General features: G+C 36.3%; 1 protein-coding gene across 38 annotated transcripts in view; it reads right to left on the reverse strand.

The window, feature by feature from the left end:
- SENP7 (SUMO specific peptidase 7) overlaps positions 1-17,254 on the reverse strand; it is a 34,979-nt gene that overhangs the window by 14,826 nt on the left and 2,899 nt on the right. For 2 of the 38 annotated variants that reach the window (XM_085545808.1, XM_085545810.1), the window contains 10 exons: positions 16,567-16,627; positions 16,337-16,441; positions 14,330-14,424; positions 9,493-9,690; positions 7,714-7,911; positions 3,746-3,846; positions 2,848-3,011; positions 1,568-1,913; positions 834-1,039; positions 89-235 (listed from right to left, as the gene is read on the reverse strand). In XM_085545808.1, coding sequence (XP_085401934.1) covers positions 89-235; positions 834-1,039; positions 1,568-1,913; positions 2,848-3,011; positions 3,746-3,846; positions 7,714-7,856 — 1,107 coding nt within the window. In that variant the 5' untranslated portion in view covers positions 7,857-7,911; positions 9,493-9,690; positions 14,330-14,424; positions 16,337-16,441; positions 16,567-16,627. The remainder of the gene's footprint in view (positions 1-88; positions 236-833; positions 1,040-1,567; positions 1,914-2,847; positions 3,012-3,745; positions 3,847-7,713; positions 7,912-9,492; positions 9,691-14,329; positions 14,425-16,336; positions 16,442-16,566; positions 16,628-17,254) is intronic. The other 36 variants (XM_085545702.1, XM_085545707.1, XM_085545722.1 and 33 more) reach the window with 30 other exon arrangements.

The raw sequence follows: 17,254 nt of genomic DNA on the forward strand, positions 1-17,254 counted from the left end.
TGCATCCACACTAAATTCCACTGGCTTTATTTAAACAGAATTTTGTTTTTTAAATATTCTCAAATGTAACCACAATAGACAAACTTACCCTAACAGGACCTGTTGATGACCACTTAAATTTCCCAATGTATAGGCTATCAAATTCAAAATCTAATCCTGGTTTCACCTGTTCACTACGTATGGTTCCAGAAGGCAAGTTCGTAGGACATTTGTCTTCATCTGACTTTATTAAAAGCTGAGGAAAAAAATGGGGTGGTATATGAGTTTCTTTAAATGAGTTATTTCCATTCTGTAGTCTTACAAATTCTTACACTCATTTCCCAATGCTAAGACATAACCTGGACACTTTGCCATCTACACCCAAGCAAAAACTCAAACAATGGTGCAACAGAAAATATTCCCTTTTTGATATCAAAGGTACAGATCCAATTCAATACTTATTATAGTAACAACGCATTTGTGAGACAAAACAGTGATGACTCTCATGGCCTGTTTTGGGATTACAAAGACAAAACAAGGCTCATCAAGTCCAAAACGCGGCAACAACTGTCACAGTTAGATTTAGATTCAAATTCTACTGCAAGCCACATTGGAAATGGAACTTCACCTCACCTCCTGCTGTCCAGAGAGACATTTTAACTTCTCCATGCAGCAAAAGTTAGAACAGAAGACGAGAAAACAAATGAAACTACTGTGAAATATAGCTATTGTTTGGTTGCAACTAGTCATATCCTACTCTAATCATTTCACAGTTGTCCCAATGTCAAGAAAAAATAAATAGTGAATAAATAAATGGTCTGAGATAATGATATACAGCTCAAGAACTGCACTACCTGCTCTGTATGACTTTCCACATTGTCTTCCAATAGCTCTTCAGAAAAATGGTCATCAGACTTTTGGTCAATTTCTTGGACATCAGCAATATTATCTTGCATTTGTTCCATGCATTTTGGTTCAGAAAGTCCTTCTTCAGCCTTTGGTTCAGAAGATCTATCTTCATCATCACTGGAGAGGACAACTAGAGAATGAAAAAAATATACTACAGGATTCAGACTTGAGAATATTTCACTGCATATTTCAGATGAGCAAAAAGATCTTTCTCTTCCAGTATATAATACTGAAGTATGTTATCCCAGCTAGCCAACAGCTGTATGTGTGAAGGTGTCTGTAAGAAGTAGTTTTATATATTTACTATCACTTTGTACCTCTTCTTCAAAACTGCTTGACTCCCAAAAGTGAGAAGACACAAAATACCTACTTCAACAAATAAAAAAGTATTTTACTTAATTTAAAGGTTATGAAAACATCCAAGATTGCTTTTCTATGGGTTCAAAGTCAGCTGCAGAATACAGTCTGGAATTTGAAAATGCTGCTCTCTGCTCTGTTTATCAAGTACAAAATACTCTGCTAGACTAAACTGGGCATTGTTCTCTGATCTGCAGAACACATTACAAACAACATAATATGTGTCCTCAATCTTTGGTTGTATATATTTCAACTAGTCAGCCATGTATGAGTGACTAAGCATGCCAATAATAAATGCCAGCAACACAGATACAGAACATACTTGGATCAATTGAAACAAGTGGCCGATTACTCCTGGAGATTCTGTTCCTCAACTTGCTTGAGTACTGTGATGTGTCCATCTTTAGCTTCTTGATCGTACTAACTCGAGGTGAAACTATAGTAGTAAAAAGCTGTTTTTCTGACAAATTACTGGGAGCAGACTCAGAGCCAGCCTCCTCTGAACAGCTGTGAACAGGTCTTAATTGGTTGTTGGTAGGAGGGTCTTTACAGTCTCTCTCCAATGTCTGAGCAACGCAATCCTGTACCAGGTTAGATCTGTGATCTTGTTCATCTTCACAAGGAGTTCTGCAGCCAGAAGAGTGAGTTGAACTTAATCTTTGCTCTTTCTAGAAAACAGGAATCAAAGGGTATTTATTTATTCCTTAATCTTTCTACGATGGTTCAGATTAGTAATAATTGAGTATCTGATACATTCTAGATAAAATACATAATCATAGCTTAAGGAGACTGCCCTTAGAGCTGAAAACTGTAATTTCTTTCTCCCTGTATTTATTACTACAAATAGACAGGGGAAACAACCTGTTCAAAGCCAACTCAAAACCCCTTCAAACTGAACAAGAAACTATTTCTGATTTTTAGTATCTCTCCCAGTATTTGACAGGGAAAGATCAAGCAACAGCAACATTTGTTACTTTGCAAAGGTGTGTTTTGGTCCAACTTCTGTGGGTTTTTAAATCAGAAAGTCACAGATCTACCTTTATCGTATTCAAATGCTTAAATAGAAACCATAACATTTACTTGACTGTTTCAGTCAGACCAAATCTTTTCCTTTTTTTTCTTTTTTCCTCCAAATCTTATTGACTGAAAAGAAGAAAACTTTAGGGAGGGGCATGATAGAAGATGAGGAGAAAGGAATATGGCATCCACAAAATTTCAGTAAGTCAGAGTATACTTTTGAGGTCTTATACCAAAGTTTCCTAATCAGTTCTATACCATCCATGAAAGAAACTTATCTAGGTGTCCTATATCCAATTTTGTTTTCCTCCATGCTCCAGTCTGAAGGAAATGTAATCTTTCATCCTTTGTGACCTTTCTGCTTCAAAAAGCATATTCTGGTATTGTGAACTGAAGAACTTACATTCACTTTTCTTGAAGCATCACATCATCCTTTCCCTCAAAAATGTAACAATATTGCTAGACACCCTACTTAATAGTACAACTCTCATATTTTGAATGTTACTGTGGCTACAGAAGCACTCGTGCATTTAGTGTGGGCGCACGTGCACATTAAAATTAACATTAAAATTAAACACAACTTACAGACTGTAGAAGTGATTTTTCTGGAATGTGTTCTTTACAATCATCAGAAGTATGGCCACTAAATCTTCTTTTCCTTTTCTCAGAATCCAAAGAGCTTGATCCCTTCCAACTAGTAGAGTTCATGTTTTTTCTCTTCTTACCCAGTTCATCAGAGCTCTTGTTTTCTGTGTCAGAATATAAGTAATTTAAGGGGTTATCCTTAAAAACCTTCATATTTGCTATGTTTTATATTAAATGCATGGAAATAGACACCTTCCGTAAGAGATGAGTTCTTCCCTTTCACAATTGTGTGTGCTTGCCAGAATGTATTACCTAGCATAATATGGTAAAGATTGTTACCACAAGAATTGATGAGAATGTAACCAAATTTAGAATTCCCACATATGGATCAGCACTCTACATTCCACAGATTTTCTTTTCGTTTCTGCTGGATACAACATTCTGCAATTCTTGCTTGAATCAGCAAATACTACTAAACAGTGTTCAAAAGATTGCATATCCCTCCTAGAGAATCAGCAGAGAACTCATTATTTTCAATAAGAAAAATCAAATACTTACGAAATTTCAGTGGGGATCACAATTCAAGAATTAATATAAGATTTCACACCTATAACACACCTATAACACACCATCATTATTTAATGGTGTAGTTATGCTTCTCTCAGTTTCCTTTTGTTCACAAATTTGATTCATCATTGCTCAATTCTTATTTAAAAACACAGTTACTACATTTTAGCATACTTGTAAAAACTTGGCTTTGAGGAAATATATATACTTCATGCAAAAAAACCCAATTAGATTATTTCTTTGCTGTCTTCATAATACTAGATTAAATAAAGACTCCCAAAAAACTCTCAAGAATTCATATTTAAATGCTAGATTATTGCTCACTACAAACCTTTCTTCTCCAGCTTTCGTCTTCTAAAAGCCAGGACAATGTTACCTCTTTCTGGGTCCTTAGAAATATTGCCATCTGACTTTGTCAAGCAACGGTCTGACCTGTGAAAAACATTAATGAAAATTTATCTTTCATTCTGAAAGAATACTGAACAAAAATCTCAGCAGAAACAACTTATTCAGAGAAACTTTTACCTCTCCGATAAGTACGTGGATCTTGGCAGATGAAATGCAAACTAATCCAGTTCCCATTATGAAAATACTAAGATACTCTGACATTGCTAATGAAATGGATGCAAGGAACGAAGATCTGAAATGTTTTGATATTGGACACTGAAATATTATTTTGCTGCAAAGCATAAATGCCACGAGAATATAAAACAAATTTTTTTAAAGAGAATGTGTCAGCTGATTGTATCCTTGCCTTTGTCATGAATGCAGAAGGAATGAGGCAAAGTAGTATACTTTTTATTTAGATTTAGAACTGATAATAGAGTCCACTGGATAAGATCCTGCAATGAGAAGAGACTTGAAATAGAAATTCCTGCTCGAAAGAGCCTGAAACAGTAATGCTGAAAGGGAGTAAAGGGAGGTGAAGGAATGTAAATGAGGAATAAACAGAAAAGAGGCAGGATCTACAGTGTGGAAAACTAGAAAAGCTACAGGAGTTCATCTGAGTTTGTAATCTCCTTCTAAAAAGAAAAACTTCCAGGAAAGTAATCAGTTGGTTTTTTACTGTTGATTGCATGTTTGTTTTTAATAAATTGGAGAATTTATTCAGGATGTGCTATAGTCTGAACAGTGTGACATCCCTACATTTGCGTCCGGACCTTGTAAATACACCTCCAACTTCTCTGGAAGATTAAAATTACATTAAAAACAGATTTTAAAAGTCTATGTAACTATGCTTTGGTTTCTAGTGTACGCACTAAGATACTATATTTAATTATATATTCATATGATATTTTCTTAGAACAACTTCATAGAATCATAAAATTACTCAAAGATAAGTCCAATCACAGCCTAACCACAGTATCCTAACTATAACAACCCTCTGCTAAATCATGTCTGTGAGCACCACATCCAAATGGCTCTTAGGGACGGTGGATGTATTTAAGTACATTCAGTATATATGACTTCTCTTCTGAAAATTTAATAGAAAACTAACCTTTGTGACCTCTCCTTTATTTGCCGTGAGCATCGGAATGTAAGAAAACAATTTTAAGATTTCATAGATGAAGCAGTTTAATGCTGCTCTGGAAAACTCATTCCATTACTCCTTCTGCCATTTCCTTCAGTACAAAATGATTTGGGGTTAATAATTTTATAACTTGGAATTTTGCAGTCCAATCTACAAAGAGCTAACTGATTACCATAATGGCTGAAATCACTAACAACTGAGTTCAGACAAGAACATCATGAAACACAGGAAAAAATACTATCGACATCTTTAACTAGACAGTCAAAATTGTTTTTGAGCAGGTGCCTAATCTGCAGTGCCATATCTGTAAACTGCATTATCACAGCTCTTTGGGAATGCTGTGAAGATACATAAAGATGTCCAAACTGCTCTGATATTACAGTGCTGAATGCTACATATGTACCATGAAGAAATTACTAATTCTCTTTCCTTTCATGATGAACCACAAACGTGTCCATATGCACCAAATGTGTAAACATACAGAAGCAATATTATTCTCTCTGTATAGTGAAGAAGACAAAGTCTTCCATAGGTGAGGCAGCTCTAGTTAGGGAATAGCTATAGCCTTACTGTAGAAAACTTATTCTGGAACCAACATATCTCTCAATGTTTGTATGCAGAACTACTATTTAATTTGACTGCTTTGAACGATGATACTTCAGTTGTTCTCAACAGCCATAAGAAAAGAGTATGAAATAAATCTATCAACAACCCTGAATTTCTTTATATTTAACACACACCTTAAATTCATTATGCTGACCACGACTTAAACAAATGCATTTCACACTAGCTGCAGAAAAAGCAATGCAAAATCCACTAATTCTTTAACATTAAAAGCAAGAAAGGAATCAGGGAACTCATTAAATTCTAGCTGACAGAAAACTGTTAACTTATTACCACCCTGTTTTGATAACACACAATTCTTGATGAGAATTTACTTTGTGACTTCCATAGTACAAGAAAGGAACAATTTTCAGTATGGATGAATCCATATTCTAGCTATTTTGATGGTAACAGAGAATGTCAATACGGCCGTGTATGTATATTCACAAGGGGGGAGCTTTTAAACTGCTCTGAGAGGAAAGACCTCTACAGAATCAATGCCAGGTGTATTCTAAACACAGACATTAACCTCTGAAAGGTGAAAAGGATCAATGTCTTTGTTGGAAATAATCATAAGTTCTCCATTTTCCACGTGGTAGCTATTAAAACTCACACTAATACCCTGAGGTCACTGGGAGGGTGAGAGAAAGGGAGAGGTGCAAAATCCTCCTAACATTCCTGCTTTCTAGTAACAAGTTTTTCTCTTCACACATTAGTGTGTTAGAAAATTAATCCTTCAACACCAAATCTAAAGTAAGAGGAGTAAATTACTCCTCTTACTCATTAAAACAAATTATTCAGACCCCTTTTAGTGAAAAGAGGTCAACTAAAAATAGATATATTTTTTTTAATCAATATATAGATTTACTTCCACCCTTACCTAAAAAGTCTGAATTTACTGGTATATCTCTAATGCATTTCTGTCATTGAGCATTATTCTCTCCAAGGGTTACATAAAGCAGAACAGTTATCAGGATAAAACTGACAGCCAGCCTTCAACTGTGATCATAAAAGACTATGCAAAATGCTTCCTCAGATTTTGAGAATTATATTTAAAAGGTTATGCTTTCCTCTCTATGAATGCACTAACTCCTCCTGTCCAAAAGAATACCAAGAAGAAAAATAGAATTCTAAAAATTAGAGATTTTAAATATTTTGTAAAATAAAGTAATAACAACAGAAAATTCCAAACTTATTAACACTTAGTCCATCCCAAACTATGAAAAGATGCAATAATTCTAGATTGACACTTAACAGTTTAATGAAGTGTTCTAAATCTCTTCTTTAAATTGCAACTTTGTCAGATTAATTTAAATAGTAACAGAGATCCCAACAGTAAAAGAGAAAACAGCTGCTACTAATTCAGGCTCACTAACAAGTTTATATAGCAGAATGAGGAACAAGACTTAATTTTCTCAAGAATGTGTAAGGTTTCTTAAAGCTGGAAACTGTTGATTATTCCCGCAGCCACCAGTCATTCTTCTTTTCCTTTCTCATTCTGTTTTTTTTCCCCATAAACTTCTTGGTGTTTTTTTGTTTTTTTGTTTTGAATACTTTGCTACTGAGCAAAGGCCATAAAGGGCAAGAACTTACTTCAACTTCAAATGTCACCCTGTACTGAAACAAACATTGTGTAATTCAACTATCTGCTAGTATAGCACATCCAACTTTGCTATGATAGTCAACATTAACATAAGAAAGAGAAAGAAAGCATTTGCTAAGCAACAAAATACACACACATATGGTCCTTAAACTGTGCCAGTCTGCTGATGAGATTGCGACCTCTGGTGGATGAATGAGAAAATAAATGAACAAAGAGGAATCTGCCAAAACTGCAATGTTAATTGAAATTGTGGAAGAACATATTAAGAGCAGCAGCAAAGCAAGAGCAAAATATGTTTGAATTGCATGGCAACCCTCACAAATCAAAAACACTACTGAAAATGGAAATTTCTACAAGAGAAAACTAGTCCATTAATATCAGGTACAGCACAAATCAGAATAAATGCAATGTTAAATTGGTTTGTTGGAGACGTTAGTTTTCATTCAAGAACACTGAAATGCTTCAAGGCAGGAATATAATAATTGTTTTAGGACAATTCTTATCCATTGTGAAGCTGTATCATTTCAGGAAGACTGAAAAAAATCAGCATGGAGTAACATACCTTTCAGACAGAAAAGAACTTTCATGAGGAGAACTTAATATTTGACATGTTTGTGCGCTGGCAACAGATGATGAAGCTAGTTGACCCAATTGTAATTTCTCAGCATCAGATAAATTAGAATCAATTAATATGTGACTGTCCATGTATTTCCTTCCAATTCTCGTCCTCAGGACATTGGTCAAGATAACTTGAGGTTGCCTGCCATATATATAACAGTAAATCATAAATACTGCACTGAGATCTAGGGAAAGAAGTTTCATGTTGAATTCATGCATCTTAGAAGCTGCACGATGCCCCATATCAGCAAACATCATTACTCTTTTCTCAATATTATCTCAATATTTATGTCGGAGACATAAAACAAAATCCCATTATGGAACTTAAAATCCAGGGTAAGCAGATAAGCACAAAACATACAGGTAAGAATCCATACAGTGAAAGGCCAGTGAGAAAATTTCAACTTAACCAAATACAATTCACACTACATCACCTCTAATGCATCATAAAAGTAAAATAAAGTTTAATAACTCATGTCTATCTCTAAGTAGCAATAGCTGTGTACATTTCTCTCAATTCTGGAGCAAGCAATCTTGATTTTCCTGTGAACAAGAAGCCTCCAGTAAAACAGACTGAACTCTCCCAAGCAATTAGTCAATAGTTAAGAAGCAGCACATACACAAGAAGGTAGCATGAGATTTTGTTCCCTTCCTCAACTCCCAGGTGACACTGTACAACATAGCAAAAGCAAGGCTCAGGAAAAAAAATATCTTCTCTAAGGGTTAGAAGAGAATTACAAATATAAGCTAACTAAAACTATGAATATGCAACTATCCACTCAACCACAAACATAGCAGCAGCACAACTTACTGCTTTATAGCCTTTTTATTCCCTTTTTATTTGTCAAACTGGGATTTAATTGCTCCATTCTAAGTTATTTAGGATTATGATGTATTCTCATGGTATTTTTTGCCATGACAAACTATGTTGTCTTTTGGGTCTCTACTGAGTACATCTGTTGTCTTCACAAAACACACTCCAGTATAGACTCCACAGAGGGGAGTGCTCAGATCTGTTCCTTCACCGAGTTGTAAACCTAATTTTAATCAGGAGGCTATACTAAAGACAAGCTGTTGCAGAGGCCTACAGGTGATATGCAATGACTTATTATTATAAATATGATATAATGGAAATCTGATGCAAAAGAATATCACAGTCTGGATGCAAACTCCAATAAAGGAATTCCCTAAACATCAGAAGCTCAGAGAGAAACATTGGTGAAACAGACATTAACTTTAGCAATATATTTTCCTAGGTATCTGCAACTAAAAGAAACTGGGCTTGATATGCTTCTCTTCTGATTTTTATGCCTGTTTTCATATTTTCATGAGTAGTCTGAAACAGTGACAATACATTTGCAACCTTGCCTGATAAACAGGGTCATTAAATACAAGTGTGTTCTTTTTTTCACAATTAGTTTAAAAAAAAAAAAAAACTTCTTTTTGAGATTCTAATGACTGAAACAGAATGAATTGATCTTGACAGTACAGGATCACTGACCAGCCATCTGATCAGAAATCTCATTACAGTGAACCAAGCACCATCTCTCCCAAAGATCATCAAAAGGGAGCAGATACAGTGGAATTCAATCAAGTCAAATAATATAGGAATTTGAATAAAAATGAACAAGACAGCTGTGACACAAGATAGAATACTTTGTCATGAAAAAAAAACTGCAAGGAAAATGATTTTGTTTAGTGATGTAAGGCAAAGACAACATACCTTTTAGACAGAAAAGGGCTGTGGAGAGCAGGGTTTAAAATTTGCCATATCTTTAGGCTGGCAACAGATGATGAGGGTGGTTGATTTGACTGCAGCTTGCCAGCATCAGAAAAATTAGCATCAGTTATAGGTTGTGCCTGTGTGTACTTTCTTCCTATTTTCGTCCTCAGGACATTCGTCAAGATAACTTTGGGTTGCCTGCCATGCATATAATAACAAATTAATAATAGGGTGTTGAGAGCTTATTAAGTCACACAAATGCAAAAAAAAAGCTTTTCCGTGAGTTCCCTGTCTCTGCATCATATCTTTTATCTTCAATGGTATTGACATCATTTTCTCAGCAATTTACAAAGTAATTCTCTCTGTAGGAAGGAATCATAACTGCATCTCTTATCAGCACATCCTTTCTGGGTTTCTTCTTCAAGCTAGTATCAGTGACTGATAGATCCATAAGTGATTCTGAAGTGGTAAACCTTCTGTGCAGGGGCAAGGAAATTGCAGTGAACATTTCTTAACACAGAATGTCATAAGTAGTATCATCATGGCCTTATAAACTATTCAAAAAAATATACGCTTGAGTATTTTTAGGGTACAATATTAACTATTCATGCTGTGGCATCTTGTTTTAGAACCATAAATACTATTGGTTTCCATATTAAAATTCAGAATACGATATTGCTGTAAAATAGAATCAAATAAGATGTAATTCACAGTTTTGAAGGTTCAACTGATGATGTTTCTTCACTTTCACTACAGAAACAACACACAGAATTATTCTGTCCACAGAATAATGCAAGCAAGCCATGCAAAAGAAACTGCAAAGGAAAAACTGATGTAAAGCAGAAAAAAAGCAAGCAAAATATGCACCAAAGCCATGTTCCACTGGCAGACACAAAAAGGAACATGTACAACATAAGACTGGAGGCATCTTGTGAAGGAAAACCAAAACCGTATATTTTTGTTTCTAATGCAAACACCTGTCCTAACCCCTCTTGTCTACTTCAACAAAACAGAAAAAAAAAAATAAAATTAAAAAGACAATTAAAAAGAAAATAGCAACAGGAAGAATGCTGCTGGTTGTTCCCCTTAAGTCCTAAATCATTTCACAGGCAAAGAAAAAGGCCCCACAACACCATCCTACCTTACAAAGCACAGGATCAAAACCTATAGTTTATTTCTATCAACTGAGAGATAATGTCTGACTTCTACTGCACTAAGGAATTGGAGCTCCCAGAATCAGCTCCTATCTCAATGATTACATATATATGTATATATATGTATGTATACCACTAGTTCTGGTTTGTTCAAGTTTGTATTAGAGATCAAAATCAGACCTGGAAGTTACTGACTTCTTTTTTGAGTAAATTAATGGCAATTGCCTAGGTAATTATTTTCACTGCCTACGTTCTTCTACTCATAAGCCCAAATTTTGTACAAGTATTTTAATGGTGGCATGCCACATGCCATGGGAAGGTCCCCCTTCAAGTCCCATAACAGCTGAGTTTACAAAACAAAGCCACTTGACAATCTTGCTGTGCATTCATCCATCCGAGCTTCTGCAGTTTGTACACAGCCCACATGGTCCTTGGCCCTTAAAGAGCCTCAAAGAATAAATCAAATATCAACAGGTAATGGGAACTTCATTGCCACATTCAACAACCATATCATTCAAAGAAGAGAACTTCTGTGTGTTGTCCTTATCCTCCTACTTCAAGGCCTTGATATTTCATCATTCCATTACAAGTCAATGTTTTAAGAGCAAAAGTGAACATTGCTTTGCTGGTCTTGGAAGTTACAACCACTTCGATCAGGGCAAGGGGGAAAGAGTATGTAAATGGCTGTCTCAGGGTAGCACTTGATTCAGCTATGATATATATTACAATTAATGTTTAAAATACCAGTGTGAAAGAATCATGCCTTTCTATTTAGTCTTTTGTTGTTAGATTTTTTAATTTGTTTTTATTTTCCTCTTGGACAACCCAAGAGTAACACAGCTGAGACAAGCGGATGTCTCTAAGCTCCACTTCCAAGCAGTGACCTACAAACCAGGTCATTCCCTTCCTCAAAAGTAAAAAACAAAAAGGGTATGCAAAACTTTAATAGACCAGTTACATAAATATGATTACTATCTTTCTGCAAAGATGCTAATAAATTGGACTGTTTGTATCTAGTAACAGTCCTAAACTGTTTTAGCACAATCACAGCAACATGTAAGAGACCACCCACATATGAGAAGGGCTAGTGAACTCCCTTCAAACCCTGTCTAGGTAACACAAACAAATCACCTGAGAGCAACTTTTCACAAAGTCCTGAGCTGTGGTGTTCAAATGTAAGAAATGATGGTTTACAACACAGCTTCCTACCCTCGTGGCCCTTTCTCACAGTAGGAGGGATAGAAGCAAGAAACTACCAAATTTTGCAATTCAGAATTTTAGTTAGACTGTGAGCAAACGTGAGTTTGTTCTAACGCACTCAGCTAGTCCCTTCTGACTAAAATTAGAGAGTCAATAACAATGCTCAAGTAATACTTTAGAGGAAATATAACTCCTTAAATATTTAATATTAGCTCCCATCAATGAAGAAAATTATACTTTATAAGAAAAAATAAGGAGCTAAGAGTTTGTTACTAAGTCTTATTTCCTACCTCTCAATATAAATAAGAGTCCTCATTAGGAAGAAGGAAGAGATAAACTTTTGCATTAGAAAGATTTGTAGCATACCTGACCCTCACTACCAGGGGAGGTCATGGAGCAGATATCACATTGAGTGCAATCACACAGTATGTGCTGGACAACTAAGGTACCAGGCCTAGCCAGCACAGACTGATGAAAGGCAGGTCCTGCTCAACACAACTCATTTCCTTTTATGACCAGGTAACTTGTCTAGTGGATGAGGGAAAAGCCACAGATGGAAAGGCTGGTTCTGTTTAATACTTTTATTGATGATGTGGGTGAAGGGACTGAGTACGCCCTCACCAAGTTTGCATATTACACCAAGTTGAAAGGACGTATTGATCTGCCTGTAAGGAGGCCATACAGAAGAAACTGGAAAGATTGATGCCACTCATATGAGCTCTAACAAGACCAAGTGAACAAATCCTACACTTTGGTCACAACATCCCCCATGCAACACTACAGGGTTGGGGCAGGAGAGTGGCTAGAAAGCTACACAGAAGTATCAGAGGGCATGTACAGGAGCTGTTAGGTTATGGTCTGAACCAATTATTGGGCACCTGGTGAAGGGGTATGGCCAGCCCTGCAACCAGAAGGGGGGGACCCCTGGTCCGCCCCTCCTTAACCCCATTTAAGGGCTGGCAACCAAAAGGGAAGCATCTCTACTTGAAGACTGCCTCCTCTGGGAGTTTCCAGTGAGCCCATATCCTTGGAAAAGGCTGAACTATTTCTTCTTTATTACTGGATTGTGACCACTACCTTTCTTGGGTGATCTGAAACTGGTTAAAGGCAACTGTACCTGCTGCCCCCTATCCTTACAGGGTAGGAGTTGACAGCCAGCTGAATATGAGCCAGCAAAGTGACCACATGGCAAAGAAGGTAAAGGGCATTCCAGCTCACATCAGAAATACTGTAGCAAGCAGGACTACAGAAGGTACACGGCACTGGTGAGGCTGCAGCTCAAATATTGTGATCAGTTTTGGGCACCCCACTACAAAAAGACATTGAAGCCATGGAGCACATCCAGAGAAGTGCAAAGTAGGTGAACAGTCAGGATCAAAACTCTTACAGGGAGTGACTAAGAGAAGTGGGATTGCTTAGTTTGGAGAAAAGGAGGCTTTGCGGAGACATTACCACTCTCAACAACTACCTGAAAGGAAGTTGTGGTAAGGTGGGGTGAGCCTCTTCTCCCATGTAACAGTGATAGGACTAAAGGGAATGGCCTCAGTTCAGGTTGGATATTTGTAACTGATCACAGATGCCACTAAGCGTTCTCACAACCTGTAAACTTTGTTTCTAGCAGCCTCTACTGCCAATAAATCACCATTGATCAAGTTCTAGTCAGAAAATGAGGCAGAGGATTACTTGCTTATACTTGCATGATTTGTGGTTGCTTCATGACCATGAATATAATTAATTTTACTATGAAGTCAATATATTTCCTAGCTAGTGCCAGTGAATATAAACCTACGTTTTCATTTGACTACATAGGCAATAAAGTTTTAAACTTTTTTGGGTAAACTGTTATCTAGCTGATAGCTTCACAGAAGGTAGTTTTAAATAATCTGCCACAACCTCAAAGAAATCAACACATTTGCTTCTGACAACAGAGTATTAAGAAGCACCACATTCAACAGTTCTTTATTCATTTAGGTGCCTTGAAGACAGAGGTGAGATGCCTCTAATTTTGGTTGGGATTTTTTGTTGTTTGTTTTTAATTTTCCTACTTATCATTACACCTGTTTGTTTGTTTTAACAGTTGAAGTATCCTTAACAAGAATGGGCTGCAGAGCAGAGTGACATACAAAGGACAGTCTGGAAGCCTTAAGGAACTAAAATACCTTGGGCTAAAATGATAACTTACAAAGAGTAACAAACACCTTTCAAGATTCCATGCAGTAATTTCTCTAGTCAGTATTGCATTTTCATTCTGATTTTGCAGCCTTGTATTTAAGCAGACAAAAAACAACAACAAAAAAAGCATGGTTGTTTCATAATTCATTGGTCAATAAATCACTCAAACATGAACATCTAAAGATGGGTCAAAACCTTGAAAACCATTTCAAAGGACCCAATTAACTGAAGACCAAAAATATCCAAATCAGTAAAGGTTATTAATTTCAGAACATACAAACAGAATAATTCATTTTGAGATAACTTCGTACCCAATTGATTCTTCATCATTAGAGCTGCATCTATCACAGTCCCTTTGCTTTCTTCCTGTTGTAGAAGTCTCCCTGTTGCTGGCACTTAATCGCCACTGAAATAAAACAAACAATAGTGGAACACTGCAACACACTTAAGTGTCATATTGGACATTACATAAGAAAAATGGAACAAGGCCAGGCATTGAAACAGTGCAATTGACCAGATAGAGCAGAGACACAAAGAATATGAACAACAATTCTGTAACATATGGATTTGTTTACTATGTGTGTACTAGTGGGGTTACCAGGAACTTGCTTCATTTTTCCTCTGCAACAGTACAAGACAATTTAATTACTTCTGCATTTAAGGTAGCACTGTCCCAAATGAAGACTTAAACATTAGGTCTGTTCCAGATAACCACAGTAATGTTAGATATCTTCTTATTTAACGCCATGAATTTAACCAATATTCCATTCAAAAAACACACAATTCTGCAAAGCAACAGGAATCTGAAGGCTTTACACCGGCACAGTACAGCAAAACTTACAAAACTAGTAATTCTTCTTTCCCTTTCAGTTCTCTTACCTTACAAAATGTAATTGTATTTTCAAATTAAAGAAACAAAAACTCCACAAAAACATACAACTGTTTCTGCAATTCCAGAAATCTATCTCCTGCCACTACTTTCTACTCTCAACTCACATCAAAACCAAACTGAGGTTGGAAAACGATATCAGTCAGTCTGAAACCACATAGAGATATATGCAATGCTGTGTAAGTGTGCTGTGAAAGGGCATCTGAAAGATTCATGTCCACACCTCAATTTTCTCTTTTGCAAGAGCGTATGAAGACTAGGCAGCGTTTCAAAAGGCCTCAACTGCATTGAAAAATGTCATATACACACCAGTAAGAAAAACAATAAATGGAAAGCAAGACAAAATTCAGGAAGTAAGAAGTGATTCTCCAATACATCTAGTCCAGTCATTGCTCTTATGGAGGCAGAGAGAAAGACAGAGTTCTACACATGTTACCTGGCTCAGCAAGAGGCTGCTGCTTGTGACTTAAGGTTACACTGCCTCCTGCTTCAAAGCAGGAATTCAACTGGATGTTCTGCTCACTTTACTAGTAAAGAACATAATACAGCAAGTCTATATTGCAGAACAATCAAACGTCCAGACCTACCATAAGAAATGGGTCACACTGTCAGCACTCTTGCAAATCAAAAGAATTTCCCTCACTAGCCTTCTCTGTAGGGGAGCCTGTTTGACCTGTCCTACAGTTCTGAAAGCAACAAAACTGGCAAAAACTTCAAGCTGCATTGAAGCAGTCAAGAATGACAAAACACATTTCCAAGATTTGGCTTTTAAAAACATTTAGCATACAAATCTGCTTGAAATTCCCTAAATATTTATTTCTACACATGACTGAGATGTTCTTAAATAGCATTAGCATAAATGATCGTGTATAATCTTTTAACCTATTAAAATGAGTTATTCTATTATTATTATTCTACAAAGTCATGCTCTTTTTCACCTATTCTTAAGAGTTTCAGCTCTTAGATACAAAATAACAACCAAAATTCAACAAAAAAGTTACTTCCATAGTATAGTGAGAACAATTTGGATAAGCAAACTGAATATTACCTGCAGGTCCAGGAATCCAAAAACCACAAACTACAGAAAAACTGCACATAAACACACTTGCCTTCAAACTCTTCAGTTAAAAGTTAACTTCAGTACCTGAGATTACTATGGAAACCTGTCAAACTATATCTGAGAACCAGCTCTGCTTTTTAATGATACAGCCTGGTGATACAGCACAGATTTCCCTTACCGTAGCTCTAACATTTGCAGACACATTTCAGATCTACACACTTGACCTTCCCAGGAAAGGTGGGTCAGGTACTGATCAAATAGGTACAAGGCAGCACTTGGTACTTAAAAAAGAAAAGTTAAAACAAACAAACCAAAAAAATCCCATAGAACTCTCCTATGCACTTTACACTGCAGAGAACTTCTCTTTACCTCTCTTAGAGGGTAGTCCCAATGCTGAGAGCCTGGGAGCCTTGCCAAAGGGGACTGAACTTGAACATCATCTGACTTGTTTGGTTTCTTCTTTGGAATACGAAACTGAAAATAGAGGACGTTACACACATGATAAAACTAAATTACCCTCTGGTGCTAGGAGCTCATACTGCCAGATGCAAAGTTTCTATAATCATCAGGTAAAACAAAGTTGCAAGCAAAGCACTGACCTGTTACTTAGAAGCATTCTCATTCATGTTTCACCATAAATTGCTGTCATTCTATCAGGAGCTGGTTTTAACAGATGAACACCAAGAAAAAAAACTAATCTTACGTCATTCATTTCACAACAACCTCAAATATGTGTCCAAGAGGTGAGAACAAAACCAACCTACTATTACTCCATATTCTTGGCTCTCTCTAACTTTCTAAAACTCTAATTTAATCTTCAAAAACAAAACAGCTGAATTATGCTGTTTGCTCTCCAAAAATAAACAAAGAACATTTATCATAGTACTAGTGTTTAAATATGATTATTTAGCAATAGCATACTCTAATGTCCACAAAATAGTATTACCTGTTGTCATTACCAACCTTATCAAAAATAAGTATTGAAAATAAAGAATCATACAGTTGTTTGAGTTGGAAAGGACCTTTAAAGGTCATCTATCCAACAGCCCTGCAATGAGTAGGGACATCTACAGCTAGATCAGGTTGCTTAGAGCCCCTCCATCCTGACCTTGAATATCTCCAGTGATGGGGCATTCACTGCTTCTCTGGGCTGTTAGTAATTCTTAGCAATCTGCCAGTACAAGAAATAACCTTAAGAATGGAAACCTAGACATTTCTTCAGGCATCTTGATTAGCAAAATCATAAGCTGCAAAAGGGACTAGATTCAAACACAGTAGGTACGGAAC

This window comes from Coturnix japonica, chromosome 1 (assembly GCF_054131305.1).
Source record: "Coturnix japonica strain WE chromosome 1, WE-NBRP24, whole genome shotgun sequence".
Lineage (NCBI taxonomy): Eukaryota > Metazoa > Chordata > Aves > Galliformes > Phasianidae > Coturnix > Coturnix japonica.